Raw genomic sequence first — 15,281 nt, 5'->3', positions numbered from 1 at the left:
GTAATGGCCAGAGAGATGCTGTGCTATGAGCATTTTGACTCAGGAGCAGGAGAGGCTACTGATTATTAATGAAGATTATCACTACTTATTTGCTTCACTTAGAAGCCCTCAAAATGACAATGCACATCAATATATATGTGACTGGATTTTCCATACTATAATTCCTACGTAGAAACAGGTATTTGCCATAATATTTTCACATTCAGAAAGATGATTTCTTGAGGTAGCACATTTTAAATTTAATTTTTACAATTTGTTTCTGTTATTCATTGAGTCCTCATAGACATCACCCACAGATTTTACAGTTTAAGGAAGGCCGAATCAAGGATGTTAATTAATAAACTGAATTAATTGTCCATGAAAAGAGCCAGTAAATACCAGTCTAACTGACCCATAGTCCAAGAAAAACAAACCCTTTCATTCATGGGTGCCCCAGAAAGATGGTCAGGCAGGAAGGCTACTTGCATTCTGTGTCTCACCTTCTCTAGACATCAGGCACACGTGTTGGCCACCCCTGAATATGTCAGTACATAAAATGCATTCAGAAATGGATGGTCAGGGGTCACTTAAAGGGACCTAGCTTGACATTCCACCCATGATTTTGGTCACAATGAGCTCAATAATGATTATAAATATTCAGGAGATCAATAAAGTAAATAAGCAATGGAAAGATGCTTACTGAGCAAAAGTTTTGTCCAGTAGTTCCACATTGTTGATTTTTACGATGCATTCATTTTCCCGAAACAGTCCCTCCTGTTTGCATCTGCTGTTTTCTTCAATGCCACGGATGAAGAGCCCTAGGACCCTAGAATCGTTTAGGTTGAAATAAAACCTCTGAGTACCAATGTGTTCTTTATAGCTCCTCTTACAGCTATTCAGAAATAAGTATCGCTTTCTGTTAATAAATAGATTATGTTCTTCTTTTGCCAAATGGTTTATCTTTCAAACATACACACACAAACACACACACACACAAACACACGCACATGCACACACTTTTACCTGAAGACAAATACCCATATCATAAATAACAACCATTTGTAGGTTTGCCAAGATCTTAGGCTTTGGCTCAGCAGATACTAGGCCATTCAAGACTAGCAGCTTGAGTGGAGGCATCACAGTTGGCCGTAAGGAAGTGTGCCTGAGTAGCAAGGTAGAAACTTGGTGCTAGTGGTGTGAGATAATTAGACATGTTTTGCAGTCCTATTGCATGTATTAGTCATTTGCATATTAAAAAGGAAACAAACATAAAAAAATCAGGGCCAGAGAGGATACGCAGGGCCTCCCAGAGCTTTGGAATTTTAGTTCAGTGTGAGAAGAGGGAAGGGACTAAAAATGAAATAAAATAAAAAGGAAACTTTAGCAAATGATAGTTACATTTCCTATACAATTTTTTTCATATCCACGGAATTTACAGGATCCCCTTTGTGTACCTAACTCAGTGGATGCTCAAATCCTTTATGAAAAATGCCATTCTATTTGCATTCCTCTGTATGTTTTAATTATCTTTAAATTAACCATAAAATCCAATGCAATATAAATGCTATGTAAATAGCTAATGTAATGTGTAGGGGATAATGACATAAAAAGTCTGTATGCACTCAGTACAGACAGAAGATTTTATTCGTATCTTCAGACTGTAGTTGGTGGAGCCTGCCGTGGTTGGGAATCTTGTGGACACAGATTCTCAAATTCACATGCGGGTTGATGGTCACATGTGTATATGTGTGTTCATACATGCAATTTTTTATCACTTTCAGAAATCCAAAACTAAATCTACCACAAGAAATGGAACCTCTACAGACTTTAGCCATTTCTCACTTTGATGATATCCTTCATCTTTATGGCATGACACAGGCCCCACTGAGTGTCACACTGAGACAGAGAGATGGGTCTCCAGAGGAAACTACTGGGTGTGGAGAAACTGCCATCTCCATGTTCCCTGTCCCCTTATTGTTCTGTTTAGTCACCCTTTTTTGAATAAGAGCCTTGTGTACTATATTACATAGTCTGTTTTGTGTTAAATTTCAAGTCTAAATAAAATATGAGCACATTTTACAAGCGAATGATAAGGTCAGCTGAGCAAAAAGGGCAGCCTGTAATGAAAGCAGAGGAAAAAGTACGTTCTCTGTCTGGATAGCCACTAAATTGAGCCTCTGCCTCTGGCCTCAGTTCATTTAATGAGCTCAGACCACCTCAAGGTGTCAAGGGACAAGGTACACACAATGGAACTCAGGCTCCTCCTTCAGAATGTTAAACCAACACAGTGGGCTTTTGCTGCTATTCCTGAGCAAGTGGTAGTCATCCTAAGTACTGCAAGGAAGGGCTCCAGGGTATCCTGCAAGTGTGGGTGGGGTCCTGGGCTTCACCCCCTAGCTCTAGTAGAACTTTACCAAATTAATCAGACACATCACAGTGCCTTCCTTTCCCAGCACAATACTAATGTGAAACTATTTGACATGAAAAAGGGAGAATTAGACCAAAATCGTGCTTCCTCCTAAATTAAACTGCTTTCTGATAGTTCACAGTTTAGATTTTTGTTATGGTGGCTTCCCCATAACATGATCCATTAGGAGGCTCACGTGTGGTTATAAACTAGTTTATGTAAGTGATATTTTTTTAACAAGCATTCAAGTCTTCCTTTAATTTAATTCAGTACATCATCAGTCATGTAATGTTACTCCCTAGGATTTAATTTCACATTTTGGGAGATGAATTAATTCTTTCGGGCCACTGGGTTGCAATTTAGCTAGCATATTACAGCTGGAGCATGCTATGTGAACCTAGCTGATCTAAATAACCCAACTTCCCATGAAAAATTTATTGACAGAATAAGCCCAACTGTAAAACCTGTGTGTCAGAGGTAATTTTGGTAAAATGTAAAACTGACTGATTTCATTAGTTTGGTCTCCAGCAACAAACCCATCCTACCCTCCCTATTATCTTGAAGTTGTAAATTCCCTGCAGTATGATGTCATCTCTACCACTGTGAGGAAGCTTATAAAACACTATCTATTTCTACTTGCTGGTGGGGTGATAGCTGCTTTTTTTGAGATAAAAACTTACCAGACTTAACAATTAATGCTGTGGTGCAACCATAGTTTAAGATAGCCAGTTTATTGGTAGTGTAAAAGGGTGCTCAAAATTCAATCTCGCAGCAGGCTAAGGGGCCTGACAACTGCTTCTTGCTCATGTAGTCATCACTGAGACTCCTGTGCCTGACCTTCGTGCTAGCCCTGTGTTCCCACTGAATCTAGTGGCTGCACCATCCTGCTAGCTCACTGCTTGTCACTCAAACTCCTCTCCTCACATAGGGAATCTCTTCCTTCCATGGTATCTTTATTATGAAATGGAAGTGCATTACCTATTTTTAGTGAAGTAATTAGTGTTCTAATTCTTTAAATTTAATCGACACTTTAAAATTAATGTTGTGATTTTTCATTTGTTTGTAAGGACTTAGGGTTTTGTGTTTATTTTCTTTCCTAAAACAAAACAAAATAAACAAACAAACAAAGCTGGGAGAGCCAATGGCCCTCAACACAAGCAGTATCTAGCATCTCCATGCTCTGGTATGTAATGAATTCCTGGGGACTTCAGTTCATACTGTAGTCCCCAGGTTTTACTCAGATGTTCTTAGGATAAGTTTCTCATTTAGTAACAGGTGTGGCCATATTTTTCTGAATGAAAAACAAAAGAAAACACTGGAAGCAAAGCCAATTACAGTAGTTTTAATAAAGAATCAAATGTAAATTCTAATTTAAAATAATGAAACAAACTAATACATGGAAGGAAATTAAAAGCTAAGCATAGCACTATGACCTAAGCAAGCCCCCGTGCTCACACAGTGAGGCCAGATGGCAGTGTGAAGGCAGACACTTGTCTGACATGCTCTATAGGCCGATACATCAAGACATATGGGTTGAGTTAAGTGTGCTATTTCAGCCTGTACTCATTACTTCTTAACTTTTATTGGCTCATGTCTCCATTTCCATATGATTTTTAATTAAATTTCCTTTCTATAACAGTAGTGGATACCCCCAAAATATAATAGAACCATTTCTTCAAGTTACTGTATAGTGGACCATGAGCTTAAATGAAACCTCATTTGTGAATCAAACTGTTTCTGCTTTATCCAAAATAACTATTACACTGTCAATTTCTGCATTCATAGGTTGTGGGTTTTACAAGGAGCTGTCATGTTTTTAGTGCCATTTAATCCCCATGACCTTGAGGTGAAGGCGGTTTTTGTACAGACAGGTTTAGGGGCTAGCTGGAGGTTATGTGAGGACAACCCCAAAGAAGAAGGGGAGATCAATACATCCTGTCGCTTCTCCTCATCAGAAGTGAGAGGAGGGGAGTTTTCATTTAGAGGGCCATCTTGTTTTCTGAATTATTGAGGATGAAGAATGGTGAGTGTCACTGTGGATATTTTTTCATTTTGGGGAATTGCAAAGATCCTCTGTTCTATTCCAGGTTCATTAAACTAAAGGGCCTGGCAATTTACCCACTTTGGTATTTCACAGAGTCCTATCAGTACACTTCTGCCAAAAGCCATTAGGATTTCTCATAGGAACTGAATAAATACTCACCTTGTCTGTCAAAAACAACCCTTGTCTGTCCTCTGCCATAACCCATAACATATATAAACACACTTATTAACACACACAGGAAACCAGACAAAAAATGAGCCACTGGCTTTCCGCTTCATTTCTTTTTAAAGACGGTTCATTCCAGCAATAGCTTGCCGTCAGATGTTACATGGGAGAAAACTAAGGTGATGACTTTGCAATTACAGGTAGCAGATGGCTACCTGCTGAAGATGAAGCCAACCCAAATATCTCCTTCGATATGACCAACTGAATTGGGTAAATACCCAGAGCCAGGAAATTAATACTATATAACCTTTGGGAAAATTGTGGTTCTCGAAAGAGACATGGAATGCGGGCAAGTCAGAAATCTCAGTTGTGAGTGACTTTGAGGGCAAAAACAAACAAACAAACAGATGGGTTTTTCTGGTCCTCGATATATTGGGCTAAAATAGAATGTTCACTTCACTTCAATGATCACTTAAGAAAGTGGATCTAAGCTATTGTTTATAAATATGCCTTGTGACTAAGAAACTGATTTTCCTTAAGGTTTCTGGAGAACTCTGTCAGGGTCAGGGGAGTGCTGTAGGCAACCCTCTACAACACTCCCAGGGGATATGCAGCTAGCAGAAGTTGCAGAAGTTCCCTGTGGCAGGTGTTATATAGCTAGTGGAAGTTCTGGAAGTTCCCTCAGGTCATTGTGCTGGCAGTGATGATAGCTGCTCCCACTTCGTTCCCATCGGGAAAACAGACTTTTATACCCAGTCAGATGTGGATTTCAAGACACATCCCCACAATTTAAATTAGCATTTGCCAGTGTGGATTTATCAGCAAACATCTTTAAAATTCTAAAAGGATGTAATGAATTCTTTAGTGATCTGAACTGTGTTTTAGAAAAAAAAAAATAACAGAAAGATACATTTTTCTTCTATAATGAAATCACGACTAGAATGTGAATGCTTATTGGTTTTAATCCTATGTATATGAAGAATTTGGAATGACTATCTTCACTCATTGAAGAATATTTTATAATGGTAAAAGAAGACCCACTCAGTTGTGACATTTGTCTAACAATATGTTAAAATCTTTGCCAAGGAGCTTGTTTACTATGCGTCACTCTCAAGGATGCTCCAAGAAAGTACTTCATAATTAATTGTAAGTGGAGAGATTGGCATGATTTTTTTTCTCTGCATCCTAGAAATAAATGATTTTAGACCATTTCTAAAGCATGAGGACAATCAAAGAATTACTTAAGGAGTCCCTCTGATAAGAGACTGCCACTTAACGATCCTGGAAAAGGCCTTCATCAGAGTTTTCATCAGCATGAGCTTCTGAGACAAGGAAAACACCTTACCTTCCACTCAGGGATGAAAAGAAGGGCACCACATGTATTCCCAGGGGGTCTCCTTCCCCAGAAATCTCCACCACTCTTGTCATATCACTGTGGCAGAGGAAAACAGGGACACACATGAGTTTTAGCTAAAAACCAGATGAGGCACACTAACCCACCCACAACGCCCTTCCCTGACTGAATCAACTACTGTGACTTCAACATCTGCATCAGGTCAGGAGTGCTGGGCTTGCTGATGTGTTTTGAAGATCCACAGAATAAGCATGTTAAAAGACTCTGATTTCTTATTCGAAACTTCCTTAAAAAAAAAAAAAAGTTAAGAAGTAACTCACCACTAAAACAGCCTTCCACTTAATCTGCACAGATCAACAGAGATTAAAAAGAGGTCACAGGATGAAATCTCTCCCTGATGAGACTTTCTTGAAAATGACTGTATAGACCATGAACACATAGAAATAAGTGTATCTGTTTTTTAGACAACTAGGAATATAATATGATACACTAGGAATAAAAATTCATAGATACACCAAGAATAAAAATAAGTATCTATTGCTTAGGATGAAAGCAGGATTTTTCCCCCAGAAAAGGGTAAAAAAGTGAAATAAAATTATTTATTAGAAACTGCACTGGATTGCAGTTTATAATGGCGGGGAAGCCACAGTTGGTAACACAGTTGGGCATGTTCAAAGCAATATAAATCAAAGCTTGCGTCAGTTGTACTCAATGGAACAATTCCAAGATTTCACCTCCTGGTTTATTTATTTATTTCTGTCTGTAAGGCAGAAAAAGAGGTTGCAAAAATACAGAGAAAATGTATTATAGAAAGTCTGACCTGCCTAACCTCACTCAGCTTAGGAAAGGATGAGTGAGAAACACAAATAAGGAGTGTATGACTGAAATATAGACTGTGCTGGAAGCTTCCGGGTTGTAAGGAGTGGTGTTAACGGGTTTTTGTAAAGATGAAAAATAACAACGGTGAATAATTATTGGCTCCTTTAATCCGAGAGAGAGAGAAGACAAAATTGCCAGAGGAAAATGATAATGCTGAGGGAAGCATCTCCTTTATGGAAACTGTAAACATATTTCTATTTTTTTCCATTCACATGAAAATGACCTGAAACTGGACGTCAAATTAAGAGCCACAGCTGCCTCAGATGCTTTTCTGTTCCAAACTGAAAACGGTAAAAATCTGTCTTCTTGCTGCAGAGTTGAGAACAGCATTAAGAAAACAATGTGTCTGATGATTTCACCCTGCAAAAAGTCTTTGTTTTTAATTATCAGCAATCTAAAATAAATATATTAAGTATATTCTAGTCAGTAGATCAGTCTTATTGTTAATATTTTTTCCTTGCAACCCTATTATCAAAAAAATGATAAGATAAAATAAAGCAAGACAGTTTCTGGCATTTCAGGGAGATGATGCAATTTCAAAACTGATAATAAATTTCAAATGATCTTCACTCAGATTCTGTCGATATATTCAACTTGTTCAGTCAAGCAGGCTGTATAAAAGGCCTGCAAGAAAATCACAAACCAAGCAAACCTTAGCATGATGATATAGAACAAAGGACTTGTACCTATGTGAATAAGCATAGATGTGAACATAGGCGTGTCTGGATGGACATTGATGCACATTGTAAGCCTGAATACAAAACATTTGGCAGGAACAGAAATTTATAAAGAGTTTGATGATCCAATCTAGTAATTTTCATATCATAATAAATGTATAGCTAAATACAAGCATTGAAAGAAGACCAACTCCAAAGATACTTACTTAAAACGCTTAAACACTGAGACTAAGACCTTTTCTTATCATTACCTTTCCCTTTATAATTTTTAGAGTTTTGCCCACAACACAATTCTCTACTGACAAGTATATCAAGTATCTGTATACTGGTGAATATTACCTATACCCGTGGACATTACCCACACTTAATATAGAAGCTTGAAAATATTACTGTTTAGTCTAAAGCAGACTTCATAAATACAAAGGCTCACAAATAGCTTTTTTAAATATTGGCTGCCATGAAATTCATTTTTTTATATTTTACAAATATTTATTTAAGTTTACTAAAAAATTGTCCTGTGAAACATAATATATTTGATACATATTATTATTTAATAATTATTAATTTTGTGTTTTTACAATCAACAAAGTAAATCTTATACTTTATTCTGTCTTATTCAAAGCTACTAACATTTTGGAGAAAATGCAGATTTTAAAATTTATTTCTTTAAGAAATTCCCTTTTTCTACAATTTAGAATACACTCTTTTCTCTTTCAGGGTAAACTTCTAATTTTCCCTTATGTATGACAGTCATAATTCTTGAACTAAGATTCTTGACAACTTTCAGAGTACTCAAAAAAGACTATCACCCAATGGGGGAGGGAACACAGTGAACTTGTAATTTTACAAACTATAATAAACATGCAGAAACTCACAGAAACCTAGATCTGCTTTAAATAGGCATTTATATCTACATAGATCATGCTCTTATTTTATAAACGTTCATCTGTAAGTTGTTTCTACATGCAAGGAAAGGTGTGTGAAATATGATGCCATATAAATATGTTCACATATTTTTATTAATTGTGAAAGTAGAATCACCACCATTTTATAAGTGCTTGATGTTGCGTAGAAATGTCTGTATATATACTCCTCATGAGATATAAACACAGCAAGGAAGGCTGCACTCACACACACACACACTTATTTTTCCCAAAATACCTCAATACATATTTCAAAATTGAGACTTAGAAAAATCTGAAAACACGCTGCTAATAGTATTTGTTTAGATAAATCCCAGAGTGCAGTTTGTAGTTGGGGTCCAGCTGTTCAAGTTCTGAGGACAGTGAAGAGACCATGCTACATGAGTGGTAAGGGACACCAAGAATGAAAGGTACAGAAAATGAGGTAGAAAGGATATTCCTAAGTGGAAGGTAAAACAAACCACGGCAACAGACAAAAAGTGTGACCATTGCAAGCAAAGGATCACAGCACAGAGAAGTGGTTAGTGTTCCTTATATTCTGGGAGATACTAAACAATATTAAGCTAGCTGAACTCCCTAAGGTCCATGTGACAGAGATGACTCAATAGTCACTAGGAACAGCCATTGCCAGTCTAAGAACTCAGGGCAGAACTATGGAAAAAGCTCCTGATCAGTGGATAAAGATGAGACTGTCGATATGGATAGATACCCTGAAAGCCTAATGCTAAATGCTAAGTGCTTCACCTGCTTTCTATTGACAAAGAGGAACCGAAGCTTCAGGCAGATGATGCAATGTGTGCTGCAGATGTCTGTAGGTCTCATTCCTTCATCCCAAGACAAATGGACAGAATTTCCATTAAATTTAATCAACATGGTCTCCAGTCTCTCAATTGGAGAGAAAGGATTAAGGACAGAGGACAATTTTTCTTCCAAGGGTGGCTATGAGTCCCATGTCTGTCTGAGTTATTTAATACAAAATGCAAGCTTCGGTGCCCTCGTTTCTGTAATGAGGACCTTGTGATTTGGGACACTCCCAACACAGATGTAAGTTTTAAAGAGAAAATAACTCACACATATGTATCTGACAGGTATGAAGGAATTGATAACTTTTTGCCATTTCTATGATTATAAGAATTTCTTTTTTGAGACTGATTTTCACGTTGTGGCCCAGGTTGACCTTGAATTATGTGTCTTTCTGCCTCAGCCTCTGGATTTTAGTGTTATGTTCTCCTGCCTACCTTGATTATTAGCACTTTCTAAGGGAACAAATAAATTTATGGCCTTTAAAGGAATAATTATAATTTTATTTATTTTTAATCTCACTAATTTTACTGGTAAAACATAAACAACATAAGATCAAGGGATATACTCCTCCACAATATTGGTTACATGGGAAGGGAAGACAAGAGGTTTTAATAAATGGTCAGAAGATGTGTATTTGTTTCTTCAGTTACTGAGTTGAAGACCCATCATATCTAATGCAAATGGGATGGACTCAGTTGAAAACCCAAAATAAGGGTTTGATGATGACCCTGAACTCTACTCCTTGTAGAACCATCTAGTGGGTATAAATGCATTGATTAAAAATCTCTGAGTTTGATGGTAGAGGTTATATTAACAAATCTATTTTAATTCTATTCATTTTAATTCAATTATTATAAACTCAGCCACTTTGTGGGGAATTTCTGTAAAATAAAAATCAAAAAATCAAGCAAACAAAACAATAAAGTACCTGAGACACTAGTGGACAGTGTTGGAAAAGATAATAATGATGAGAAAGGGCAATAGAATAATACAAGTGTCGTAAATATGAATGCTTGGATTCATAAGGGCTCTAGATCTCTGAGTTTTTAAAATTTGGAATACTCATCCATAAATATATATGGGGGGATGGGACCCAAGTCAAAACACCAAATTAATTTAGGTTTCATATACACCTTACTTACAGTCTAAGGTAATTTCCTAAACTATTTCTACAATATCTTAATAACTTTATAAAATGAAGTGTGGAAATTTTCTACTTTGGCATCCAATAGACACTGAAAATGTTACAAAATTCAGAAAGTCATGGTTTTAAACTCGCAGATTATGGTTGATCAACCATATTAGAAGAAGCAGTCTAGATCAGTGCAAACCATTATTTGGCAGGTAAGGTGGCAGTTGGCTTCTGAGTGTTATAAGCTGCACCCATTGAATACATACACACTTTATATCACTTCCATTTTAGAATAAGCTAGTGCACAAGGAATGGAAGCATGTCCAGTATCATATCATTCATATAAAGTGGAATCAGAAGGCAAATTGAGACCTGTAGCAGGAGTCCTTGATCCCTTTGGCATGCAAGTTTCAAAACACAGGAGCTTAATGATGTAGACCAGAGAGAAAGAGAGAGCACAGAATGAAGAGAATAAGGTCAGCTCATCAAATTCTTCCTGAGGGAAGTGGTATCATGAGAAAGTACCTTGATAAATGGATTTTCCCCCAGAAAATACAAGGTAAGGTGATGAAGAGGGCAGGCACTGGATGGGAAGCAATGGTGAAATACTAAAGCAGAATGGCTTGTGGACACATTTATTGGCTATAATGGTAGAGGTGGAGGGGATTAAGAAGAAGGAACAGGAGTAGAAAGAAAAATGGTGAGAAGATACATGAAGTTATTTCAATAATCCTGTATTCATTGATATTTGCTTCGTGCCCCAATATGTGGTCTTTTCAAGAGAAAAGAAGAATGAGTATTCTGCATGTGGTTGGGTAAAACAACCTTTAGACATCTGTTAGGTTCATTTGATATGCTATGTTATTTGACTTTGATATTTCTGTTTACTTTTTGTCTGGGTGACCTATCAATTGGTGAAAGTTGGGTATTGAAGTCATCTATCATTACTGTGTTAGAACTACTCTGGGCTTTAATGCTTAGTAGTGTGTATTTTATGGAATTGGATTGATCTGAGTTTGGTGCATTTATATTTAGAATTGTAATGGGTTTTAGTGGATGGTTCCCTTGTTCAGAATGAAATGAAATTTATCGCTTATGATTAGTTTTGGTATGGTCTGTGTTGTCAGATAGTAGAATACCATAGAATACCATGTTTGCTTGTTTGATGGATCCATTGTCTTGAAGTGTGTTCTTTCACTCTAGGACAAGTGCCTATTCTTAAAGGTAAATAAGTACTTATTGCAGACAACAAAATGATGGATCCCCTCTGTTAATCCAATCTGCTAAACTACAAGTTTGGGACATTAATATTTAAAGTTATTGAAAGATGTGTTTTGACTGTCATACTTGTGTGGCTTTGTAGGTAGCTTTTCTAGGTCTACATGATAAAACAGTTCCTGGGGTTTCCTTTGCACTACTCTTCTAGTAGTGTCTTGGCTGTGCTTAGCCTTTTCTTCAGTTTATAGTGTTCTTTACAATAGGGCTGGTTTTGGTGGACACATTTTTTTTCATCTATTTATATCACATAAATGGTTTCTTTCTCTTTCAACTATAGCAGATAGTTTGGCCGGGTATAGTCATCCATGTGAGTATAGTCATTTAGGACTTGTAAATAGCTCCAAGCTCTTCTGGATATGTGCATTTCCACTGAGAAGTCAGCTAACAGCTAACATTCTAAAGCACCCTTGGAACCATTGCTATAGGACTAGTGATCTTTGGGGACATCTTTGCACTAGAACCTGGGGTCTAGAGTTAAGTCATTGGTTGTATCTTTTGATATGAGTTTCTAGCTCATCTTTGTTGGATGGGAATTTGGTTCTGATTTGCTGTTAGCCTACCTCAGCTAGTTTTGGATAGACCAGGATATGTTCTCAGTCTTCCAGACACTGTTTGATTCATGAGTGGGGATGTTATGTGACTACTGCTCAGGCACAACTTCATGAGTAAGGGTCCAGAGAAGGTGATAGGATGGGGTGATGGAGCTTTACCACCAGCAGCCATATACGTACTTGCTTAGGCAGGTCCTGGGACAGACAATAGAACAGGCAGTGTTTGGGGGGGGGAGGAGGGACTTGGAACCTGTGTCAAGACTACAGCAGCTTGGGTAGGATCCCAGAGTAGGTGGTTGTGGCAGGGCTAAGGAGTTTGAATAGCAACCATGAGCACTGCTACTCAGTCAGAGTCCCAGTGTGTGGTTAAGAATTGATTTTCTAGAAAGAAGGCAATGAAGTTATAGGTGATAATAGCTGTGGTTTAAAAGGAATTACCAGATAGTTATATGTAGGAACAACTAAAAAGATAAAAGATGAGGGAGAGTTTGGTATTTGAGACCAATTAGTGAATTTTTCAACAATCTTCTGTCTAGGGAATATAGGCATAAACACTTAGGAATAAAACATGAAAATGCCAGGGTGACATCAAGATCATTTGAGTTGGGCTTTGCAAATTAATCGTCCTTTGGATGGCTTTCATGGACAAAGAAGGCAAAATAAAACATGGTGGAGAAATAGGCAAATCTAAAGAAGTTAACCTTGGGAAAGGGAGCTGAGCAACAAGGTGAGGTCCAAAATGACTAGGAAATCAAGGCAAAGGGAAGTTCTTCTGTATATATTGCTTGCTGTTGAAAGAGATGCTCTTAGGGTTTGAGGCAAAGTACCCAAATGAAGCCCTTCACTTTATTGTATTTTATGATCAAAGTCAGAGGACTGGTGACTTACAGGATATACATATTATAAGACTAATTAGAGAACACCCTTTTAGCATCTTTTAAATCCATAGCTATGCTTATAATTCAACAATTTGTTTTATCCACTAAGTCAATCGCTTAACAAATATTCTCCTTTTATATTCTAAGACCTGTATTGGGTGCCAGAAATACTTTTGAGGATTCAGTCTGGTTTGGGATAATACAGAGTTACAATGAACTATAATATGTATAATAATGACGAGGACACTTGCAATAGCAATTAGTAATTATTCAGCCTTTCATTTAGCAATGTACTAAGTCAGCTGGCTGTAATGCACTTTAATTAATCTTCACAGAATCTATGTGATCATAAAAGTCATTTTCATATGATGGAAATAGTTTAAAGATGTTCAGTAATTAGTCCAATAATGGACAAGTAGCAAGGTACAAAGTGAGTGTTCAAACCTAGACTTTATCTAATTCAAGACTTTGAAAGAACTGATAACTAATGCAGATTAGAACATTTCACTCAGTTGTCTTATGTGTAGATTCATTAAAGAATAAGAAGAGATTTACATTGGATAGGGGAGATGGTAAGTTATTGCAATAGCTTAGCTGAGCCATGACAAAGGCTAAAACAATGGTTGTGCCATGTAACAGGTCTGCCATTTTGTCTTGGACTCTACAAACAATTTACACTTATTGAACTCATGAAGTCACAACAGTGTGGTTACCTGCACAAATCCACACAAGGCCAAAGCAGCCAACATTCTGGCATAGTTATGGAGGTGCTCCACAGGCTCTGCCCTTTTCCTGAGGCACTCTGACCCTCTGACTCTAGTCTGTAATCACAGGGAGTTTGCACTCTGTCTATATTCTGACTTTGGTTTGAACAGATTCCAGCTATTCCTGTCATCACAAGCTTCCCTGTGTAGGTTCTGTAGCCTGAAATAGAATTAAGGACTCAGAAGTTATGCATAAGCAATGCTTGAATCAGTGGGTTTCTAGACCAGAGTGGCAGATGCGAATTGGCTCTCCAGTGTGCTAGTTGTTTAGAGTTGTAGTTACTTAACCTACCAAAGGCAACAATAAGACACAAAAGGGGCCTCTTTTGAAAATTATGCTTATATAATAAACATATATATACTAAAAGTCATTTATGATATTTCTCTAAAATATCTGTAACCAGAAAGAAATTATTTTTTTCTGAATTAAAAAACTAGAAATAAATAAGCAAATAAAAAAAATCACATAGCAAACAACTAGATACCATGTGATGAGTGTCCATGCAGCAATTCACTAAGATTCTGGGAAACATTTGCCAAAGCTAATATTTTTTAAAAAAATTAATGCCCAATAAAACATGAACATTCATTCCATTATGACTAGATATAAGAACAAACAGCAATTGTTAAAAAGTGAGTGCCTTGGGAATGCTTTTGACTGAATGCTTTACATTATATATCTCATTAATAAAAATTCCAAATGAACAGGAATTGTGGCCATATGGCTGAATATGATAAAGCTGAAGAGAATGTACATGTCACTTGATAAAGGGTGATCACCTTTCCAGAAGTAGTCGATTTCATGCAGACTGACTGACTCCTGTGAGGAAATGGATATAATGGAAAGAATACAGTGAATGAAGGAGGAGCAGCTATGGCAGCATCACTTTCTATTGCCAAAGTTACTGCTGGAGAAATTTGAATTTACTTCGCTTATGCCAAATTGAAACAATTTACTGAAAATAATGACATTAATGGAAATGATACAAGGTGATTCGACCCAGTCTAAAAATCTCCAAATCCAAAATGCTTCAAAATCTGAAACTTTTTGAACACTAAAATATTGCTCCAAGAGATTAGGAATTTGCAGTATCTTGGTTTTTTATTTTGTATTTTGTATATTCAACCAATACTGTCTACATAAACATTCCAAATTAAAAATGAATCTTGTACATTCTGACTCCAAAAATTCTGTACAGGGATAATAAACCTGCAACAAAGAAAATAATAATAGTAACAGAATCAAATTCAAGACTCACTCTGACCCAAACACTGTTCAAAGTATTTTATATATGTTATCAAATACTAAAGTTTAAAACAGTAATGCAAAAGTCTTAGTAACATCATTCTAAAGAAGTTTTATTTTATTGTTCTTGAGGCTAGCCTTGAACTTAGCTGTGTAGTGGAGGATAAACAGAACTTCTGATTCTCCTGACTCCAGCTGTT

The 15,281-nt window shown here is 36.8% G+C and overlaps 1 protein-coding gene across 1 annotated transcript in view; it reads right to left on the bottom strand.

The window, feature by feature from the left end:
- Positions 1-15,281, bottom strand: part of Pard3b (par-3 family cell polarity regulator beta) — a 948,779-nt gene that overhangs the window by 464,423 nt on the left and 469,075 nt on the right. The window contains 2 exon segments of the mRNA XM_051190339.1: positions 680-805; positions 5,941-6,027. Of these exon segments, the coding sequence (XP_051046296.1) occupies positions 680-805; positions 5,941-6,027 (213 nt within the window).

This window comes from Phodopus roborovskii, unplaced genomic scaffold, assembly GCF_943737965.1.
Source record: "Phodopus roborovskii unplaced genomic scaffold, PHOROB, whole genome shotgun sequence".
Taxonomy (NCBI): domain Eukaryota; kingdom Metazoa; phylum Chordata; class Mammalia; order Rodentia; family Cricetidae; genus Phodopus; species Phodopus roborovskii.
The sequence above is the reverse complement of the archived record's forward strand: the minus strand, read 5'-3'. Positions and strand labels throughout refer to the sequence as shown.